Below are 20,005 nucleotides of genomic sequence, written 5' to 3'. Positions count from 1 at the left end.
CCTGGAGTCGCATTCATCATTCTGACATCCACTGACACCACTTCTGATGATGTACATTGGTCGTGGGTTGTTCTTTCCTTTCACAGGGATTGTGATAGAGTGGTTTCATTCAGCAGTACACAAGATCAATACTTTACTAAATACAGAATTCCAAAAAACTGTATCATAAAACATTATGTAAATGTTATTACAAATTGCTAATGTGAGATGTTTCATCTGTGCTCCATTAAATACCTGTCTGTTTGTGTGTTGACTAATTCAAAGAAAACTAATTCAAGTTTTCTGTATGAGTGTTTATTGAATTGACCTTTTGTTGCATTTTACAAGAGGATGTAAACATACAAACTTGTTCAGAACTAACAGTGCTGCAACACAGTCCGTAACCAAATGTTGCTAAACCTCCAGTTTTTTTCAATTTTTTACAAAATTTTCTCCCCCTTTTTTTACCTTTGCCTCAGAAATCCCATTGAGTGCAGCAGAAGGTGCATAATTGGTAAATTAATACTACCTTCTTCAAAAGAGCAGTACTAAACCAGCTGGTTTTAGGTACTGCTTTTTCTAACAGGATTACTGTTGGATTGTTGGAGTTATTAGAACTTGGTCTTCAGAGAGGTAGTAGAGATAGAACCAGCTGGAGTTCAGATTTGCTTCCATAAGTTTGCAGTGCAGTTTGCAACATGTCTGCAAAGCAATTTTTCTCTGGTATTTTGGCACAGAATTTACTCTTAAATTATTTTCCACTTTCTTTTTGTTGTTGTTCACTGCCTACCTACACTGACTGTATCTTCTGTCATGCTAAGCACTATTCAGAATACATGCATAAAATATTTCACATCTTTTGTGACCGGTTGAATCAACTTCTACATGTCTGTTAATAGAACTTCAAAGGTGGTTTTATTTGCTTAATGTGTTTTCCCCATATGATGATGCATGAAACTTGTGTGCGTCCATTACAGGAACTCAGCAGTCGGGGAAGCCATCGGGAATAGTTAGCATCAGCCAAGAGAATTTATGTAGACATAAGTGGCTTACTGTGAAGGTCATAATTAGTGAGTCTTGTGATTAAAATTTTGTCAACCTTTAAAAAAGTCTAGAGGCAGTGACTCATTTTGTATAGCATTTACCTCTTTGACATACAAGCCTGTTAAGAACAGGTGCAAAAATCTATTTAGAAAGCTCCTGAGTCCTGTTTTTGAGAAAAGATGAGGCAAGAGGTAACTTGAGAGAGAAATCCCCTTAGAATATGTGTATAGCAAATGTACATATTAAAATATTAGAAATGTGGTGATGCCTTGGAGTGGTTACCTGAAACAGAGGCTAGACAAAATTAAGAGAATAAAAGGGGGTGTTTTATTGAAGACCTTCAATAGGTACACCTTGGGCAGTCAGAAGCCTCTGAGGGGCTACACCCCAGATGGACGATGGTCATGAGTTTCTCACACCAAGTTTGGTCCATTTCCATTATCAGGGGTTAATCCTCCAATTACAGTTTCAGGTAATGATGTAATTTACTCCAAGTTTCCCCCCCCCCAATTCACTATTGTTTATATCTCCTGGTGCCTGAGACAATAAGGTGTCCTTCTTGAGTTTCAGGCTTAGAGAGGAATTGTTTTGTCTGAATAAAATGGGAGAACAGTAGCTGACAGGCTATGGAGTTTTATACACTAAGGCAGTACAGGATCTGAAAAATATAAAACCTAAATCGTAAGGCAGTGGTGGCATGGTATTTTGCAAGGCCTATATCCCCATTATGCCAGCTCTGATTTGGTTTCACTAGTGGTGTTTAGTTTTTGTTTGGTATTGTTGTCTGTGTATGAGGATTATGCAGTTACCTGAAAGCAAGATGTTGCACACATTTGGGTTTGGGTAAACTCCTGAAACTGCCTGTGAAGTCAGCCTGGATGTCCATAAATGTAGACAATGAGGTCTTTGCTGCTACTACTACTACTACTACTACTACTACTTGTTATTATTAGTATTAGTATTATTGTATTATTTGTATTATTAGTATTAGTATTATTATTAGTATTGTATTAATATTAATATTGAATGATAACACCAATAATAACAATAACAACAACAATAGTGGTAGGAATAAACTAGTATGAATTTATTTTTCTCCTCAAATATTTCTTAAAATTCCCTATTCTTTGATGTTTTAAATGAATCAGAAGTTATACAAAAATATGCCTAGAGGTTTTGCATGCCTTGGTTATATCTCTTTCACAGGCATACTTTGAAGGCCAGTAATTTCATCTTATTTCTTCTACATTGGTTGTAAACTATACATAATTATTAAATGTTAGTGGTAATGTAGCTGCAACTACACTTCATTTTTTTATTCCTTCATTTTAATTAGTTTGAAGAAATTTTAAATGAAACATTATACTTCCCAGTACAACTTGGTTTTGAAAATTTGAGTTTGGTGCACCTTCTTCTTGCCTTTATGATTATGGTTTACTTGTGTTCAAGATATTTTAAACATGTCACATGATATAGCTGAAAAGAAGTTTCCTGTTTTCTCATCTTTCACAGTTTTCATCAGTAGAAGAAAAAGATATGAAGGCAAAATGGACTTTTTGATATAAGCACTAGTGAGACATACCCTTTTTAACATAGGCAAGTCACAAACTGATCATTATAGCAAACACACTTAACAAAATCAGTTGTGTTTCTAGGTTCCATGGTTCCTTTCTCCATGCGGATTTTGCATGCTGAACTTCCTCAGTACCTAGGAAATCCTCAGGAGTCACTTGACAGACTGCACAGTATGAAGATTATCTGCACCAAGGTAACAGCATCTCTAGGCACTAACATCTCGTAATGTTTAAGAAATAAATTTTACCGTCCTTATAAAGAACATTGTTTCAATTATGACATTTTTTACTCCATCTTGATGAAAATAAGAAGTTTGCTATTAAAAGTAATGAAGTGCCTCTTGCATTTTAAGAGAGATCCTTCTCTTCTCTGTGGTAGCTCTGGCTCAGTTGAGTAGAGCAGAGGACAACATTTGTGCTTTTGCCAGACAAGATGTGGAGCACAGTAAGCAGATGTGTTTAAGGGCGAGTAGGAAAGATTTCTGTCCTTCACTCAGCTGTGTCCAGCTTGCTGAAAACAGTTGTTAATGACTTTGATCTTTCAGAAATAGTCCAAATAACTGGTTTTAGAAATAATAGTCATTTAGGAATATAAATACAACCTGCTGAGTTTGGTTGGGGTTTTTGTTTTGTTTTGTCTTGTCAAATGCTATAACAAAAAATTATGGCCTAAATTATAACATGGGATTTGTCAGTGCTGAAATTGGAGTCATGGTGTTGTGAGCACTAACTTTATCCACTAAAACCAGCAACCCTGAAGCATAAATATTTGCCCTTAAATGTTTTTCTTCACAGAACTCTTTCCCAAGTAGTCTAATGCACCAGTGACCATGAATTTTACAATGTCGTAAACTGTAGAAGAAATGCAACATTATTGCTTTATCTATGACACTTGAAAGTTCAAAACTGTACATAAGATAAACACATGTGATTACTTTTCATTTTCAGTATTCCTTGAAAGTTTCCTATATTTGCTCCTTAAAATAACTTGGATAAGGGCAGTGGAAGGATTTGATAATTGCCAATTGTGTAGCTGTAATGGCATTAAGTGTATGAAATCAACTTTCTTCTAACAGAGTAATATGTAGGAGAACCAAATGTTTACTGTAAAAAGCCCAGTTCTTCATATTATGAGGAGAAAAATTGAATGGTTTAGGTAATAAGAAGTGAAAGTGGCATTTTTTGTAAAGTTGGAAAGAATTGATTTGGAAACTTGAGAAATATATCTAATTTGGCCAAGAAGTGGTACTTCTTAGCATTTGAAGACTGCTGTTACCTCTCATCTAATATCAATGTCCAGCTATTCTCTCCAGCCCTCTTCTTTATAAACAGTCCTCAATTTGAAGTAATTCTGTTCTTCTAGAAAATGCCATACCACCTCTATTGCAGGATTTCATTTCAATAACATTTGCCTGCCCCAGTCTGCAGCAGATCAGCTGTTTCACATCTTGGGTTTATGCAATCTGGTATCAAGTGCTACACTGTCTGCCCTCAGTCATGAAGGTGCCACTAGGTTCCAAAACTAAACTGGTTTCTAAGTTCCTGAATCTTGTAACAAAGAGTAAAAACTGAATGTGAACGGGGGAGTGACTGCTGAGCAGGGCATCCATCAGCTATCTGGCAGACTAGATCTGGCCATATCTCAGTTACAGTGTGATCAGCCATGATTCTCTGCAGGTTAAAGATTGCTCGTCAGTAGAGGAATGAAATAAAAGGAAATTAACTTTGTCCCCACACACACACTCCTTTACAAGAACTTGAAGTCATCTACAGCCTTGAGGTGGATCTGCCTCTGATGTTTCTGTACAAGTGCATATCCTTAGAGCATATCCAGTGTACCAAGGAAGCTTTCAAACTAGAGTACAGCATTTTGTTTGAACATGAACTAGGCTGATTATTTGTTTAAATAAGGGAAATGGAATATGGTGGAGAAGATGAAATAGAAATAGAGTTACAAATTAATATATACATATTTCCCTGCCCGCTAAATTCTTGAAGAATGTGTCTCTTTACTCATATTCTCAGTCTATCAATTGCTAGTGATCTGTGTCACTGCAAATTCTGTAATCCCTTGTACGCTTGGAGAAAGCTGCTTCAAAGCTGGCTCTACATCTTCCACAAGCTCTTCTGAGGAGTCTCTCGTTCTCTGCACTTGGTGTTGGTTCAGAGATTGTCACCTCTTTGCCTCTGCCTTCCTGTGTCTGAGCTTGCAAGGTTTCCCCTGTGTTAGTGTGTTCAGTTGCAGCAAGAAAGACAACAATATCCCTTTGGTCCTGACAGCTTCCTCTGAGGCAGGATATGGTAGCCAGGACAAGTTATGTCTGTGCTGATGGATGCTTCTTTTTAAAGTACAGTAGTCAGATAACTTCTAACAAATAAAACATCCTTCTTGGAAATATTTCTGATCAGTTATTCTAGATACCTCATTCCAGATTACTTCATTTGTTTGCATTCATTTAAATACCTTGGTTTTTGGAGCAATTCAAGGACAACTGTAGAAAGAAGAGTGTGAAAAAGGACAGTTTGTAAAGATGACTCCGTTTTTAAAGACAGTTGTCAATTGGTGGCAGTTTAACCATTTGAAGTCAGGGCTGTCTGATAAAGAACATTGTTTATATATATTCTGATTTTTGTACAGAAAAAATCAGAACTGTTTTGTCGTTTGTCTAATAATCTCAGTCTCAACTGGAATGTTCAAGAATATGGTTCTAATACTTACAAAAACCCATGGCATAACCAAGAAAATAACATAAAGGATGTACACTCATTAGTCTTAATATTTGTATGTGACACTTGGGAACCATTTGGGTTATAACAGAATTAATTGGGGAGCTTTCAACCAAAAGCCTCTAGTGTTTTACCTCCCTATTTTAAAAAGTGGAAAAATAATCTTTGGTCATCCATATTTACAGAAGGGCATACGAATCATCATTATGTAAATGAGATGATATTGGAGTCATAAAAGCTAGAAGAAAGAAAAGACCTATTAGCTCACCTAGTCTGTCTCTCTGCAATGCCAAGTTGTTTTGTAGTTTTTAATGAGCCAGCCTATGGTACTGAGGCCACATCCCCTGGGAGGTTATTCCAGGCTAATGGTAGTGCATTCTGATCATAAGAAAAATCTGTTCTTTCTATTTCATTTCTCTTTCTTAATGAAAGGGTGAGGTTTTTTTCCTATCCAATACTTGATTTTAATCTGCTAAATTCTTTATTGCTTTTTGTTGTATATATTCTACAGACACCTGTCAACTTTAGATTAACCATTCAATTTAAAGATGGAATGGGATTTATTTTGGTTACTTGGTCTTTACAGCCTTCATCTACTTACATATCTCTGGTACCTGAAGCAGGATTGGAGGTTGGGTGGAAAAATGTTATTTTAATTTTTCCTGAATATATGTTTCCATATATATTTTTCCTGCAATAATGTTTTAGCTTTTCCAGTATTCCTACAAGTGTCTAATCAACATCTGCTTAGATATTTTGCATCTTCTTCTATATGAACAACATTTGGGAAAGAAATTATCTGTAGTGCCAAATGGGTGTTATAGGCTGGGAGAGGAGTCCAGTGAAATTGTTGCAGTCTCTGTGTTATTGCTGGTCTTCCCAATATGAACTGCCTCAATGAGTTGTTACACCAATAAGTCTGCCTTGAAATAAATGGTCTTTGAACAACCAGGCAAGAAGAGTAACAATAGTAACTTAAATCACAAAACAATTTGTTCTTTTCAAGTGTTCATTTGAAAACATAGGCATCATCAATTTAGTGCTAATAGTGCTGAAGACATGCTAAAAATGTATAGCTGGAGATCAAAATGTGAAAAGGACAACTCTCAGGCTAAATGTAAACTCTTCTTGTCTGTAAGTACCTATGCTTCCCTAGATGCTTGAGGGAGAGCTGGAAATTTACATATTTCATAGCATGTTTCACTTTTAAACCCTAATCCCTCAACTGCTAGAGCAGTTAGGTTCTTCTGCCAGGTGAGTGGAGCAGTGGCAAGTGGGTTAACACTCTTGCTTCCTAAAAGGGCCTCTGCAAGTGTTATCTCAGCAGAACTTGTCAGAAATACTTTGTGCCATTTGCCCATCAGCCACAACTTCTGTAGTTCTACCACTCTCCTTCATGAGTAGTTATGTTCCTCCCTGGCCCTTTCATACACACTCTTCCATATCTCCTGGCCTTTTGTTTTACTCCCAAATTGATGAGCTTTTCAGTCTCTTTGAACTTCTCAGTCTCTTAGGTTTGATTACTATAAGCTTCTAGGTGCTAAGGTGACATAAGTTTTATAGTTTTCGTATATTACTTCAGTCTAGAGGGTATTTGTCTTGACACCCTGTTTTTAAGTTCATAGAAACAATGATGACTCTGTACCAGTCTGAGTACCCAAAAAGCCTCAGTTCCAGAAGCACCAAAAAGGCTGAATGGTGGTATGCATGTATTAGCAATTCTGGCATACAGGCAATAATAGATGGGGAGTGAAACAGAAGACTTGGTGAAGTAATACTAGCCAGTGAAACTAATTAGTGTGCATAACAATAAGGGTTCAAAACAAGAAAAAGCACAGGTCATATGTAAAACTGATTAATTAAATGGTAGAAGTGTTCAATCATATTTTTCTTCATAGTAGGAACATGGGTGGTTAGAGCTATGTCATGTGATATTGCTAGAATAAACAGTTTGCCACCGAAATATTTCATATTGATTAAATGCAATAATTTACACTGAGAAGCTGTCAGAGTCATTAATGTTACTATTAAACAATTGTTGGAAAATGGGGAAATACACAAATACTGGAAAACTGCAGGTGATGTTTTTGTACTTAGGGGCAAAAGAGAGATAAACCTAGGGAATAAAACAATTAGCCTCAAATTATCACCAAGCTCTGTTTTAATGATGTTGAGCTTCAGGTCACAGCTAGATATCCCCAAGTAATGTCACAGAATGGTTAATGTAATACTCCAATTGTATGCTAATAACTCATTCTTCCTTTTTTTTATTATGTTAGTGAGAATGTTTTCAGAGAAATCCATTGTCTTTTTAAACAAGACAGCATGTTGCCTTGATGAAGGCCCCTCATTGTATTTATACCATTTAAAGAGTAGGAGCGTCGGGTCTTACTGAACCTGAGAAGAAATCACTAGATATTTTGTAGGGGAAAAGATCAGGGTTTTTAGACCACAGAAAGTATATTATAAAGTGGTTTGGATTTGTGGGAGAGACAAATGTGGGGTTTTTTCTGACAAGGTGTCTTATTACACACTAGGCTTTTAACACTGAAAGATGGCACTTTGGTTTCTAAGTGATTTCTAGGTGGCTGCACTGCTTTTGAAAGTGGGGCTGAGAGTCAGTCTTGCAGGCATGCCACTGCCAGCTCATAAATTGCCACCTGTCAGCTAAGCTGCAGTATCTACTGGTGTATGCTCATAGCCTCTCAAAATCTGAGGTAAGGCAGCTCAGTCTAGCCCTCTGAGCAAAGTTTACAGTAAACCATATTACCTTGGATTTGTCATGGCCTAACAATTCTTACCAGGAAAATTAGCCTGCCTCAGCTGGCAGGTGGTAAATGTTCTATATTCATTGTATGTCTCTCCTTGCTCTTAAGTTCTTTGTAGCTGAATTTATGAACTTAACTTCAAAACTTCACTCTAGTCTGTGAAACGGGCTTAGTATCTCATAGGGCAATTTCTTCCAGCTTAGTATTTCTAAAATTGGTGGTATGAGATGACTTTCTGGAGGTACAGATTATCTTGATTGGCTGTAGAAAACACCAACACACTTTCCAAGGCCAGATTAATTCTACCAGTCTTCTTTTTTGAGGACTTCCTCTGTTGATTTCAAGTGTACTTTGTTGGTTTAGGAAAAGACAGTTACTTCTTATACTACCAGAAGCTGAAAGCTCTTTATTTGGAAGTGTGCTCAGTCCCCAGAAGAGGCAGTGCCTTCTATTTCCTTCATTGGATAACCACGGTGGCTGATGAAACAGCAAGTGGTGGTTTTTTGAAGGAAATTTCAGGTATTACTCTCCAACCAAAGTTATACATCTGTAAAAAGAAAAATGGGGTCATCTGTGGGAATTGGAAAATGAATTTGGAGAAACGTAATGGAATTAGAAAAAGGCAAGTTGACTTGTGTTTCAAATGGAGCCTTGCGTGCATACTTTAAAAGTGCTTCAGACACAAGCTTCATTAAGTATACATTTCCATTCTTCCAATAAAACAACAAATGTTTCATTCAATAATTTACATGATTTAAAATCTACAATAAATTTAAAAAAGCAATAATCCCCAAAGTTTGAGAAGGAAATTGTAGTAAGACCTAAGAGTAATACTTCATTAAAGACAAGACCATGAAACTAAAGAAACTAAAACCCATACTTAGGGAGAAGTCAGGAGGCTGTGGCCTTCTCTGAAAAAAATCAGTTTTGACTTTCACAGTGGTCATTTCATTTAATGTTCATTCTCTCGTGGAGCATATTTCCTGTTTTACTTATGAAAATGTGTATGACCCCAGAGTGTGCTGACATTTAATGTTCTGTAAGTATTTGAGCTCTAACATTCTTCTACAGTATGATGACTTTTTTACTTTGTGCAATTGATCTAGCTATGGTAATAGCCAGTAATTTTGAACTGTACCTAGGTGAAGCATTCCTGCATGAATTGGTTTACACAAAGACTGTCCATTGTAGATAATTTGCATTAAATATATAGTGCTGTTTAAACTCATGTTGCTACTTTAAAAAAATTACTACAGATACTAGAAAATTTGGAACAAGGCTTAGCTGAAGATGGAAGTATGACTAACATTACACAGGAGAACAGACAAGGTAGGTATTAAACATTTTTTTCCACAGACAGTGTGTTTTTATTGCTTGCCTAAGTGTGCCAGAAGTTTTCACAAGAGTGCCCCAGACTGGTTAAAACTGTAGTTTTCTAATCTTATGGCCTACTCAGCCCCTGAAATGATACACTTTGTACTACTTTTTCCTGGAATTAATTTCACAGTTTTGCCCTTTATCAAACTTGTGCAATAAATCAATTCTTTTTCTTACTTAGGAGAAGCAGCATGGCTGTTATCCTTTAGTGATGAATATATAAGTGTGTTGCTGTTGCAGCTAGATAGGTGTTTCATCTTAAGCCTTGGCTGACTGACTCCTCTCAAACCTCATGTCTGCCATCCACTCAGTTTTTTCAGACTGAGCTACCACCATACAGTGGCTACTCTGGCTTAGGGTGCTGCTGCACAGATGGCTGAGTCTCACTGTAGCTGCCTGGTACTTAGACTCCTGAAATATCTAAGGTACTCTTTAGAAGAATATTTAGATTATATAGAGCTATGTCATCATTTTCATGGTTGTATATCCAATTATGTTTTCTCCTGTTCTTAGTGATGTTGCTTCAATAGTATAGGGCAAATTACTGCACAAAGAAGGGTGTCCAGGACAAGCTTTTTTTTTTACAGAATTTATACTTACGAGGTCACTTGAGTATACTTGAAAATTAGACAAGAGGAGACATTTTAGGCATTGCTATGGATTGTATGGACCCTTGTGATGCCTAGCAAGTTCAAAATGCACACACCAAGAAAACAAAAAACTTTCACCTTTAGCTAACAGTCTAAGAAATGTTACCAAGTTCGTTCTAAGAGACCATTCACACAGAGCCCATGGAAAGCATAAGTCTAGCTCTGAGATAGAAGAGGCTGGATAGAGTTAATAGCAGAAAAAAATTATAAATAATTCCTTAAACTGTCTGTATGGAAGGGTGCAGACCTGTTTGAACTCTTTTTCTACCTGCTCTTCAATTTGACTGGATGTGAAAGTTACTTTAATATGTCACCATACCTGACTTGATTCACCTTGTGAATGCATCCTAAAAACATGAACACATGTGAGCAGCATATATCATAAAGATATTTGCACATATAGTCAAAAGAATACATTTACAACTCTTCTCAAAAGGTTTAGGAAAAATGGAAATAATCTTACATTGAAGTTAGACACAGCACTTCATGAGTTTCTGTTCTTTTTTCTTGTATTCTTTTTGCCTCTGTTCTCCTACTTACTTCTCCCTGTTAGCATTTTCTGCCAGAATTTTCATCCTTATCTCCACATCTTTTGTTTTTTACAACTTTAAAACCAAGGTGTTGATCCCCCTTTAAGGTACAAGGACTTTTTCCAAGCTGAATCATAATCCTGTGTCCTGCAGTCTGCTTCACTCATGGCTCCTTGCTTTTCCTCTCTGCTTCAGAGCTCAGATGGGCTCAGGAGGGAGACATAGTTAGAAAAGCAGCAGCTAGTAGTTATCAAGGGACATGGCTGCAGAAAATTTGGAGCGATCTTTACTTGTCTACTGTGCAGCTGCCTCTAGGTTTAAGACTGCCAAAAAGCCCAGGGGACATTTGCAGAGGCTGTTGACTGCTGTTGTCTGTGGAGGTCAGCCAGGTCTGCTCCCTCTCTGCTTCATCTCTGCATTTGGAGCTCCAGGAGGCTGATAATGGGTTTGCTTTTTTTCATTTGAGACTTGCTGAAGCAAACCTTATTAACTTTATGTGAAGACAGCCCTAATTCATTATGGGGATTATGCTTAGCATGTAATTTCCATGCTGCTGATGTAAGAAGGTGCAACACCAATCAACTTAAGATGTGCATCTCTAGCCTCAAACAGAGCACCTCATTTGCCAGATTTTCAGCAGGCAGAGAGATTTAGCATTGCACCACTTGCCTGGTAACACATTCTGTAAGATTCCAATTTTGTAACTTCACAGTGCCTATTGAAATGAATGGCAGTGTGGAGTACAGAGCCCTTGATGAAAAACAGGAAAAGCAAATGCTTAGAGTAGAAGCATGGCTGCGTGGACCTGCAAAGAGTGTTTCAGGCATCTCAGTAAAACACAGTGATCTGCTGTTGGGTTTTGGTTTTGTTTACTGCTTTGCAGTTTTTTTTTTAACCGCTTTTCTCAGTGCTTAGAAGCCTCATCACACAGAGCTACAGAATTTCCAGATCAGGTTCCTGTTCAGTTTATAGCACAGGCTGAAGACATCTGGTTTCCCTACTTTGCAGTCCTTTTTTGAGAACTGTAGCTGGTGCTATCTGATTGTTAATATGAAATCTGGATGTCTTATGGTGTAGGAATCAACATCTAGTTTGTTGTCACCTAAGTCCTACAAAACTGAATGTGGTGACCAAACTATGAAAACATGCAAAAAAAAGAGATATTTACTTAAGTGAAATAATGAAGGGCAGTTATTTAATTATGTTAGGATTTTACAGATTCCCCTAAGGAAAGGAAAAAAGGGAATGTGTCATTAAGTATTTATTCATGGTTTGCAGTATCGTCTCCATTAGTAGCACTCGGGATGCGTGGTCCCAGGGGAATTTCTAAAACAAAAGCTGGGGGAAATGAATGATTGTAAGGTACAGTGGATGAAATACTGGGTTCAGTCTTGGACCCTACATTATAACCCTCTTTTTGACAAAGATAATTTGCAAATATTCATGGGTTGGATTTTTTTTATAGTTGAAGAGGATGGAAGGATTTTTCCTTTTTAGGAAAGGTGATAGGCATTTCACCAAGCTCTTCTTATTTGTAATGATTTCTTTGTGTGCTGAAAGAATTATCTGTGTAATCTGCAATGCTTTCATCAGTGACTACATTAATGATACAAATGAGTGGTCTCAGTTATCACAATTTTATTGAAATAGCCTCTTCTCCCTTCCCCCCACTCTCTTTCAAATCATTATAGTGACCTTGACAGCTGATTGACTGAGATACATGTATTTTTCAAATGTACTAAATGAATAGTCCTAATGTTTATTTTTGAGGATTAGAGAAATATTTCTAGCATTAATCTATGGTACTGTAACACAAGAGAAAATAAGGGTCTGTGTGAACTGCTCTCTTACAACATCAGGAATCTGTCTGCAAAGCAAAAGGAAGAAATCTGCTGCAGCTTTTAGTGCCTGCAAGCTCCAGGAGAATAGGGAAAGCAGACAAGCTTGGCAGATTTTTTTCAGCATATCTTTCAGCCAGAGGCAAGCACAAACAGTCCCAGACTCAGACATTTCTCACTCTGCATGTTTTGGCTCTTAAATGATATTCTAGCTATGTTTGATTTTTTAATTTATCACATTTAATGCTGTCGATAACATGTTTTTAAACTGTTGCTCATTATCGCTTGAATCCTTTTATGCACCTTTTGTTCTGATGTTGGAAAATGTGTGGCTTATTTTGGTGTTTAATATTTGGCCTGAGCTGAGAGCTGAGTGACTGTCTATTGCTCTGCATTGTTGCCTTGTGTATGGTACCCAGAGCTGCTTGAGTAATTCCCTTGGAGAGATGCAGAATTCTCTGATGTTGCAGCAGAGCTGAGGATTAAAAATTCTAGGCTAAACCCCAGTGGTGTTAACGAGGGGGACCTTTCAAAATCGTAATTCATAGGACCAATAATTGATGGCAAGAAAGAACCTCTAATTTATTTGTGCAAATTCACAAGCTGCTCTTATTTTGCAGCCTCTGTTCAGCTGTGGAGGTCACGTCTGGGCCGGGTGATATACTCCATGGCAAACTGTCTGCTAATGATGAAGGTACGTGGGCGGCAGAACTGCAGAGGTACCGTATATTCCAGAATAGAATGTCAGAGAAAATGCCAGTGAATTACTGGTGCAGAGATAAGGGAAGACTACCTGACAGTACATTAAGGTTTTGCTTAGTGAAGAATTAATTAGGCTTAATAATGTCTTATTTAATAGATAGCTATTTGCAGTAATGTTCTTTGGGAACATATCTGTACGTATTTCTCCCCAAATCATCCTAGAGAACATGCAATAACAATACAGAATTTGCATTTTTAAATTGAATTTTTCAAACACTTAACTAAATGCTCTAATTAAAAGCAATTATGTGCTCTGCCTTTTTCAAACTGTGCACTAGGAATGTTGCTCTGTTTGTGAGGTTTAATAACACTGTAGCTTTTGTATCTGATAGAGATCCGAAACATCTAAATACATCCTCCCTTGTCAACTGATCTCAGTTGTAATATGTCTTCTTTCAAGTTCAAATCCTCACTAGTGGGTAGGGGTGGAAGAGAAAGCAATAAAAGCAAAAGTGACTAGCTGTCACTGCTGGGGTTTTCTGCCTTGATTCCTCCTTACATTTTTAACCAATTGTATTCCGTTTGGTGCAACACTCTTAGCTTCTCCTTGTATTCTGGAAGCAGAAATAAAACAATTCTGCCGATCCTGTTGTGGTCAGGAAAACAGGGGTGTCACCATTCTTGCAGCAAACTGCTGTTACTCTGAGCCTGGCTGTGCTCTACAAATCAATTAGCAGCAGCAGCCTTGGAGCAGGGATGTCAGCAGTGGAATCCTCACAGGCCAAAATTTGCACTCTTGGCTCCCTGCTCTTCGATTACCCAAGGTCATGCCAGACCTGATCATCTGATGTTTACTGAGCTACTTCCCAAACAAGGCTCCATTCTTAATATTACAATACCTCAAAAAAGTATGGTTTGTTTGGTTTTTTTTTTAATATAAGAGCCATAATATACAGCTTTACTTGAAATGGAACATTCTTGTTGTGGGAATTAGGGGAAACACACATTTATTTTCATGATTATGTTGTAATAAGAACATTTCTGTCTTGCATAGAAATAATTGTTCATTAAAACAATTTGTCTTTTGAAGTAGGTACATGACATAGGCTCATTTTTTAAATCATTCTCCTTTTCAGTAAACAAGTGAAGAAAAGCATGAGCTGCTATCCCAGAGTAGAATATATAAATAAAAAAATACCGGTTTATATATTTTCAAGAACTTCACTTTACTTTTTGCAGTGAATTCTTTTTTAAATCATGTGTTTTTCATGTGTACACACAAATTTACATGCACACACAGTTCTCACCTTCCTCTGATTTGATCTTGTTAGTGCTATTTTCTTTGAGTAACAAATACATTTGTGAATACCAATTATCATCTTTTTGGAAATTATATGTCACAAATATGGCAGCTCAGATACTTCTTAAGACCAGTTGTATTTAGGGCCTATCTCACAGCTGTTGAATTAGAAATTTATGGTTCACAATAACTTCCAAATTACCCACAATTGCATGTTAATGCAGAATTACTTCCATATGAAATTTGCATTTCAGTGAATTGGCTATAGAGTACCTGTGAGTCTTTCAGTTTTCAGGTATATCCCCAGACCCTTCTAATATGCAGCAGTCCTGTAGTCATCTTCTCCACCTTCCAGAGTATTCAGCATGAATCTATTCAGATCAGTTTTAAAAACACTTTTGTAAGTTCTCCCATTAGCAGTTGTATTCATTTAACACTGTTCCACCCTTTTTTGCTGTTGTATCATATACTTTAAAAACTGCATTTGTTTTTATTCGAGGGTTTCAAGTATGTGTAATTTAAGAAAAAAACGATTTAATTCTCCAAGTCAGCACCATCTATTGCCATCTAGTGACCATTTACAATATTGCAGCACTGTGCTTGATCCCCGGGTACTGTTAGGTGATGGAATACCTTGGGCAAGTAGTTGATGATTATGATTATAATAATAATTTATTAAAGCAAAACTGTGTGACTTAGATATAAAAAAAAAAAACCCCAAACATATTATCTTACTTTTACTGACATCTTTCTTTTGCCAAAAAAACTACAGTAGTATTTAACAGGGAACAATCTTGTCAGGATTGACACTTGAAAACTAAAAAAAAAATCCACTTTGATTAGATGTTGGCCCTATAACTATTTAAATCTAAATTTGTTATCCTCAATTCCTAATTAGGTTTATTTCATGTCATATCTTTTCTGCATTACTTACGTGAATCAAAGAATTCTGTTTATGTAGTATAATGATTTTTTCCTTTTTAAATATGTCTCATTTGTTTCATAGTTAAACATCTCCTTAAATTTTGAGATGGAGGGTTATCTTATTTTGGGGTAGAGAGTCAAGGCCAAGTGGTTCACCCAGACACAGGAAATGAGCCATGTCTCCTACACCCTGGGAATATCTTTCCTAGGTACTGAGCTCTGCCTGCTGTGTCCCTTTATCCGTGTGACCAGTGACAGTTTGGTCGTAGTTCAAGGCCATCTTTCTTTCCTGTTCATCTCCCTTTCTTTGTATAACCTTTCCTAACTGGGTTCTGCCTTCTTTCTGTGCACCACTGTTGGACTTAAACAAATGACAAAGAAATGGTGGATCCCAGTTGTATCAACTGATATCAAACAGCATTCCTGTTTCCTGTGAATAAGGGGAAACTTCAGGAAAGATGTGGAAATACAGCAGGAAGAGAAGGGGAGGCCATATAGCCTCTCACTGTTGACTTCCATTTACAAGAACTGTGGGCTTATGTCACTATGAAAGCATGTGCTGAATATAGCAGCATGAGGGGAATATTAATTTAACATAGAGCTGATGATGTGCATAGTTTCATTTCAAAAGTCTATCTGCAAAATGCTTGTCACTTTACTAAATCACCATGGAACTGTCTTTAAACTTTTTAAGTTCTTTTCATCTGAGGTAAAATCGCTTTTGACATTATCTTACCAGACTTTGCTCTCTCTAAGGAATAAACACTTAAGTATTTTCCATATATATTATAATTGCACTCTGATTAAAGGCACTTTTTGTGCTTTTTAGTTTTCTTCAGTGTTGTGTTAGCTTTTGTAGAACTTGCCCTTCATAAAACAAAAGCATTAAAATTGATTTTAATCTGAGTATGATACAATTAAAATGGTACCAAGAAGGAGGTAACAGCTTGTGCTAGTGACACAAGGGAATGATGCCTGAGGACATTGGTTCCTGTATGATTTAAAGGAGGATGACTGTCTTTTGCCCAAGTGCTGCAGTACAGCTCTCTGGATTCATAGCACTGTGAATCTCTGCTTTCATAACCCTTCCACAACTGCACTAGAGAGAGAGGAAGGATAAGTTATCCCTGTCCTCTCTCCACAAAACAAAGTATTTATGAATCCTTGTAACTAAGATTTTTAGTCTAAGGTTTCTTGAACTTATTCTCAGCTTTCTACACATCAAGGTCATTTATTCTTATTTCTAATTAAGTACTTAAAGGTGGTGATGAGGGAAATATGAGAATGTGTAATGCAGTAGCCATGAATGGAAGTACAGTTATACTGTGGTGCATTAGAAAAAACATACTCCAGCAAGTAGGTCCCATGGTTTACTAGAACTATTTTACACTATTTACTATTATTATATACTATTATATTTTATAATAATGTAATAATATATTATTATATACTATTAACTATTATTATACTATTTACTAGTATATACTAAATATACTATTTACTAGTAATGCTAGCCCCAAATTTCCATAATAAAAGAGGTATTGAGTTATAAAACAATAGGCCAAATCTCATTCATATCCTAAATAGTGTAACTTCAAACCTTCTTTTGGGATTTTTTTACAAAGATGTGGAAAACTGGAAGGTTCTTAATCTTTTTAAATTAAAGATCATGACAATATGTCAGCCCCATCTCTAAGTCTTAAGATCACAAGCTGTAGTCATTGGGGTTTTTACTGGCAATACTTAATATGTTTTACTCCTCACAACCACACCTTGTATCAGTCAAGACTTCACTTCTCAGAGGAGGTGTGTGTTTATCATTCCATCAGACAATCTTTGTTGTATTATGTCACATTAGCAAAACTGTGAATGGGAACAGTCTTTAGTAAGGGAGACCAAATATCATCTGTTTTACAGTGTGCTCTATCAGAAGGAACTGTCAGATAAGAAGCCTCTGTAACTCACCACAGAATAGTATTATTCTGTATCACATAGGATATTCAAGAAATCTCCTAATGCTTTCATCATAGCGTGGGGAGAATAATAAATGCATATTAAACTCACTGAGGGATCCACAGGTGACCACAGAATGAGGTTGTATTTAGAAGTGAGCCTAGATATGATGATGTTTCACAGTTTCATCCTGAAGCCATCCTTGTTTGTGCCTTTGGACATACATATTTTAGTCTCTTGTCATCTCCTGGAAGAAATGGGTCCTATTCCTGTGACAGACACTGCAAGGCATGGGGTGGGTGAGCACAGATGTAACGTGCTGTGCTGTAGTATGGGAAGAGGGGGCAGTGACCACCAACAGAATGCACAGACTCTTAATGTTCACCTCTGGTCTCACATTTCAGGAGCTGCCAGTGTTTATGTACTTGTAATGCATATGATGTTAGAGATAAGGATGAGGAGTGCAACAAAGGAGGGTTTCTTTGCCTGTCTAGGCCAAATCCATGAAGCCCCTGCAGCATGGGCCTCTAAGACTTGGCTGCTGGTTCCTACCAAGGCTGGCTGCTGTGTACACAAGGGAGCCTGTGCTGCTGTGATGGTGCAAACACTGCCCACTCATGCAGCTTCTTGTGGCTGAGGCTTTTCTGCAGTCAGTTCATGCTAAGCTGTAAACTAACCTGGCAGAAGCACTTTTCTTAAGATTAAGAAAATCTTTTTTTAAGATTATTCTCTGTTGTCCTTTGCTTTCTAATGCCCACCACAATTCTTGTTCTAAGTTGAAGGGCAGGACTGTTGGGAAGCACTGAAGTGTTACAGCACAGAGAGTCCTCAGCCTTTGCTTGGCCTGGCCTGTGTAAGCAAAGGTGGGTGCTCTCTGCCTCTGCTCACGTTTCTCCAAGCTGGTACAGCCCCGGGCCAGTGGACATTCCTACAGCCACAGCTGATGTCAGCACAGAGCATGGGCAGTGCCTCCCACCTCTGCCTGCAAAGCCTTGTGGCCAGGCTCTGAAAATCATGTCCTCTCAAGGTCCTTGAATTACTGCAGCTCAACCATGAAAAGGCTGAACTGCAGGAACCAGTCACATGGGAATTTCTTTCCATTGGGAAATGGGAGCCATTTGTTTAATCCTCTTGTCAGTGGTCCTTAGCTAGAGGCTATACTGGCATTCCATCTTGAGCGGGAATATCTCAATGCTGCCCCCTGCCAGCATGGCCTTTGTGCAGGTGTGATGTACCTTGCAGAGCTTTCTGGAGATCAGAACCAGTCCTCCCCTCACTTAGTTTTAGCCCAAATTTTCTATTTAGATTACCCGCTTTTATGCAGTAAGAAACCCAGTACAGGTGAAGGGAGGGAAAATGTCTTGTTTCCCTTATGCAGTAAAAAACCCAGCAATTTGGGTGGAGGAAGGGAAAATGTCCTGTTCCCCTTGGTAGTAGTGCTAGTTTGTCATCTGAAGATGTGCAGGAATTGCAGTTTCTGTCATGTGATGTTTGTCACAAGAGCATGTGCACAGGCACTTCACAAGGCTTTGGAATATAGTTGTTAAACCATGTAAATTATACATGTTAAACCATGTAAATTATATTTGGAACATGAGACACTTCTCAGGTATGTATACGCCCAGTCACACTGAAGGTGCTTGACTTTCATCCTAAATCATAATCTAAGATAAAGAGTAAATGGTCAGAGTTTTAGTTTGTGGCTATTAGCTACAAAAAGAATATGATTCTCTTAAAAGAAAAAAAAAGATCCCCTATGTATGCAGTTCCAGTATGTATAACTGAGAAAATACCAATGTAGTCAGTCACTAATGCCTACAGTGCTTGATAGGAATTCTGTCCCACTGACAAGTTGCAAATACTTTAATTCTGCTGGAATATGTCTTTACAAAGAAGGTGACTTAAAGGCTGAAGTATTCTGAGGTTAAATACCTGATTGTATGCTTTCCATCCTTAGGACTATGTGCTGGCTGTAGATGCTTACCACTCTGTCATCAAATATTACCCACAGCAAGAGCCTCAGTTGCTGAGTGGAATTGGAAGGATTTTCCTTCAGGTATGCATTTTATTCTAAATTTGCTAGGTAATACTGCTGTTGATAGCTATGAGAATAATCATTGCATTTAAAACTATTGCTGTGTTTGTAGGGCACATGTCAAATTGTGGAGGCAGTGCTCAAAACAAAAACCCTTCTATCATGTCATATTAGATACAATTAGGAAATACAAAGCACCTATAGTATTAAAAGTGCATTAGGAAGCAAAGAACATGTTGTAGAAAATTATGCTAGTATTTTATTCAAAAAGTGACATTCTGTTTTCCCTAAAGCTAAGGGTAAAACTCCCATTGACATCAGTGAGACAGAATTTCACTAAAAATCTCATGTCTCACTGCCTCAGACTGCATGCAACTCTCAGTCCCACTGTATAACTGCCATCTTCATCTAGAAAAAATTCAAGTGTCCTTCTTCTGTACAAATCATATCCCTAAGGAACAGGGGAGGGCACCTTAAAAGAAAAAAACAGTATACAGAAAAGTATAATAAAAGCCCATGTACCTGTAGTGAATGGCAAATAAAAATAGATGTTCTTTTATTTTTCATAAAATGATGCATCTAAATAGCTATCTGATTTTTTTAA

At 37.4% G+C, this 20,005-nt stretch overlaps 1 protein-coding gene across 3 annotated transcripts in view; it reads left to right on the top strand.

Moving 5' to 3' along the window:
* The window catches only part of TRAPPC12 (trafficking protein particle complex subunit 12), a 49,724-nt gene that overhangs the window by 22,422 nt on the left and 7,297 nt on the right, over positions 1–20,005 (top strand). For all 3 annotated transcript variants that reach the window (XM_036379851.2, XM_054514157.1, XM_036379850.2), the window contains exons 6-9: positions 2,679–2,791; positions 9,349–9,421; positions 13,108–13,181; positions 19,324–19,422. In XM_036379851.2, coding sequence (XP_036235744.1) covers positions 2,679–2,791; positions 9,349–9,421; positions 13,108–13,181; positions 19,324–19,422 — 359 coding nt within the window. The remainder of the gene's footprint in view (positions 1–2,678; positions 2,792–9,348; positions 9,422–13,107; positions 13,182–19,323; positions 19,423–20,005) is intronic.

Source organism: Molothrus ater, chromosome 3, assembly GCF_012460135.2.
Source record: "Molothrus ater isolate BHLD 08-10-18 breed brown headed cowbird chromosome 3, BPBGC_Mater_1.1, whole genome shotgun sequence".
In the NCBI taxonomy this organism is placed as follows: Eukaryota; Metazoa; Chordata; class Aves; order Passeriformes; family Icteridae; genus Molothrus; species Molothrus ater.
This window is presented reverse-complemented; position numbering and strand designations above follow the sequence as displayed.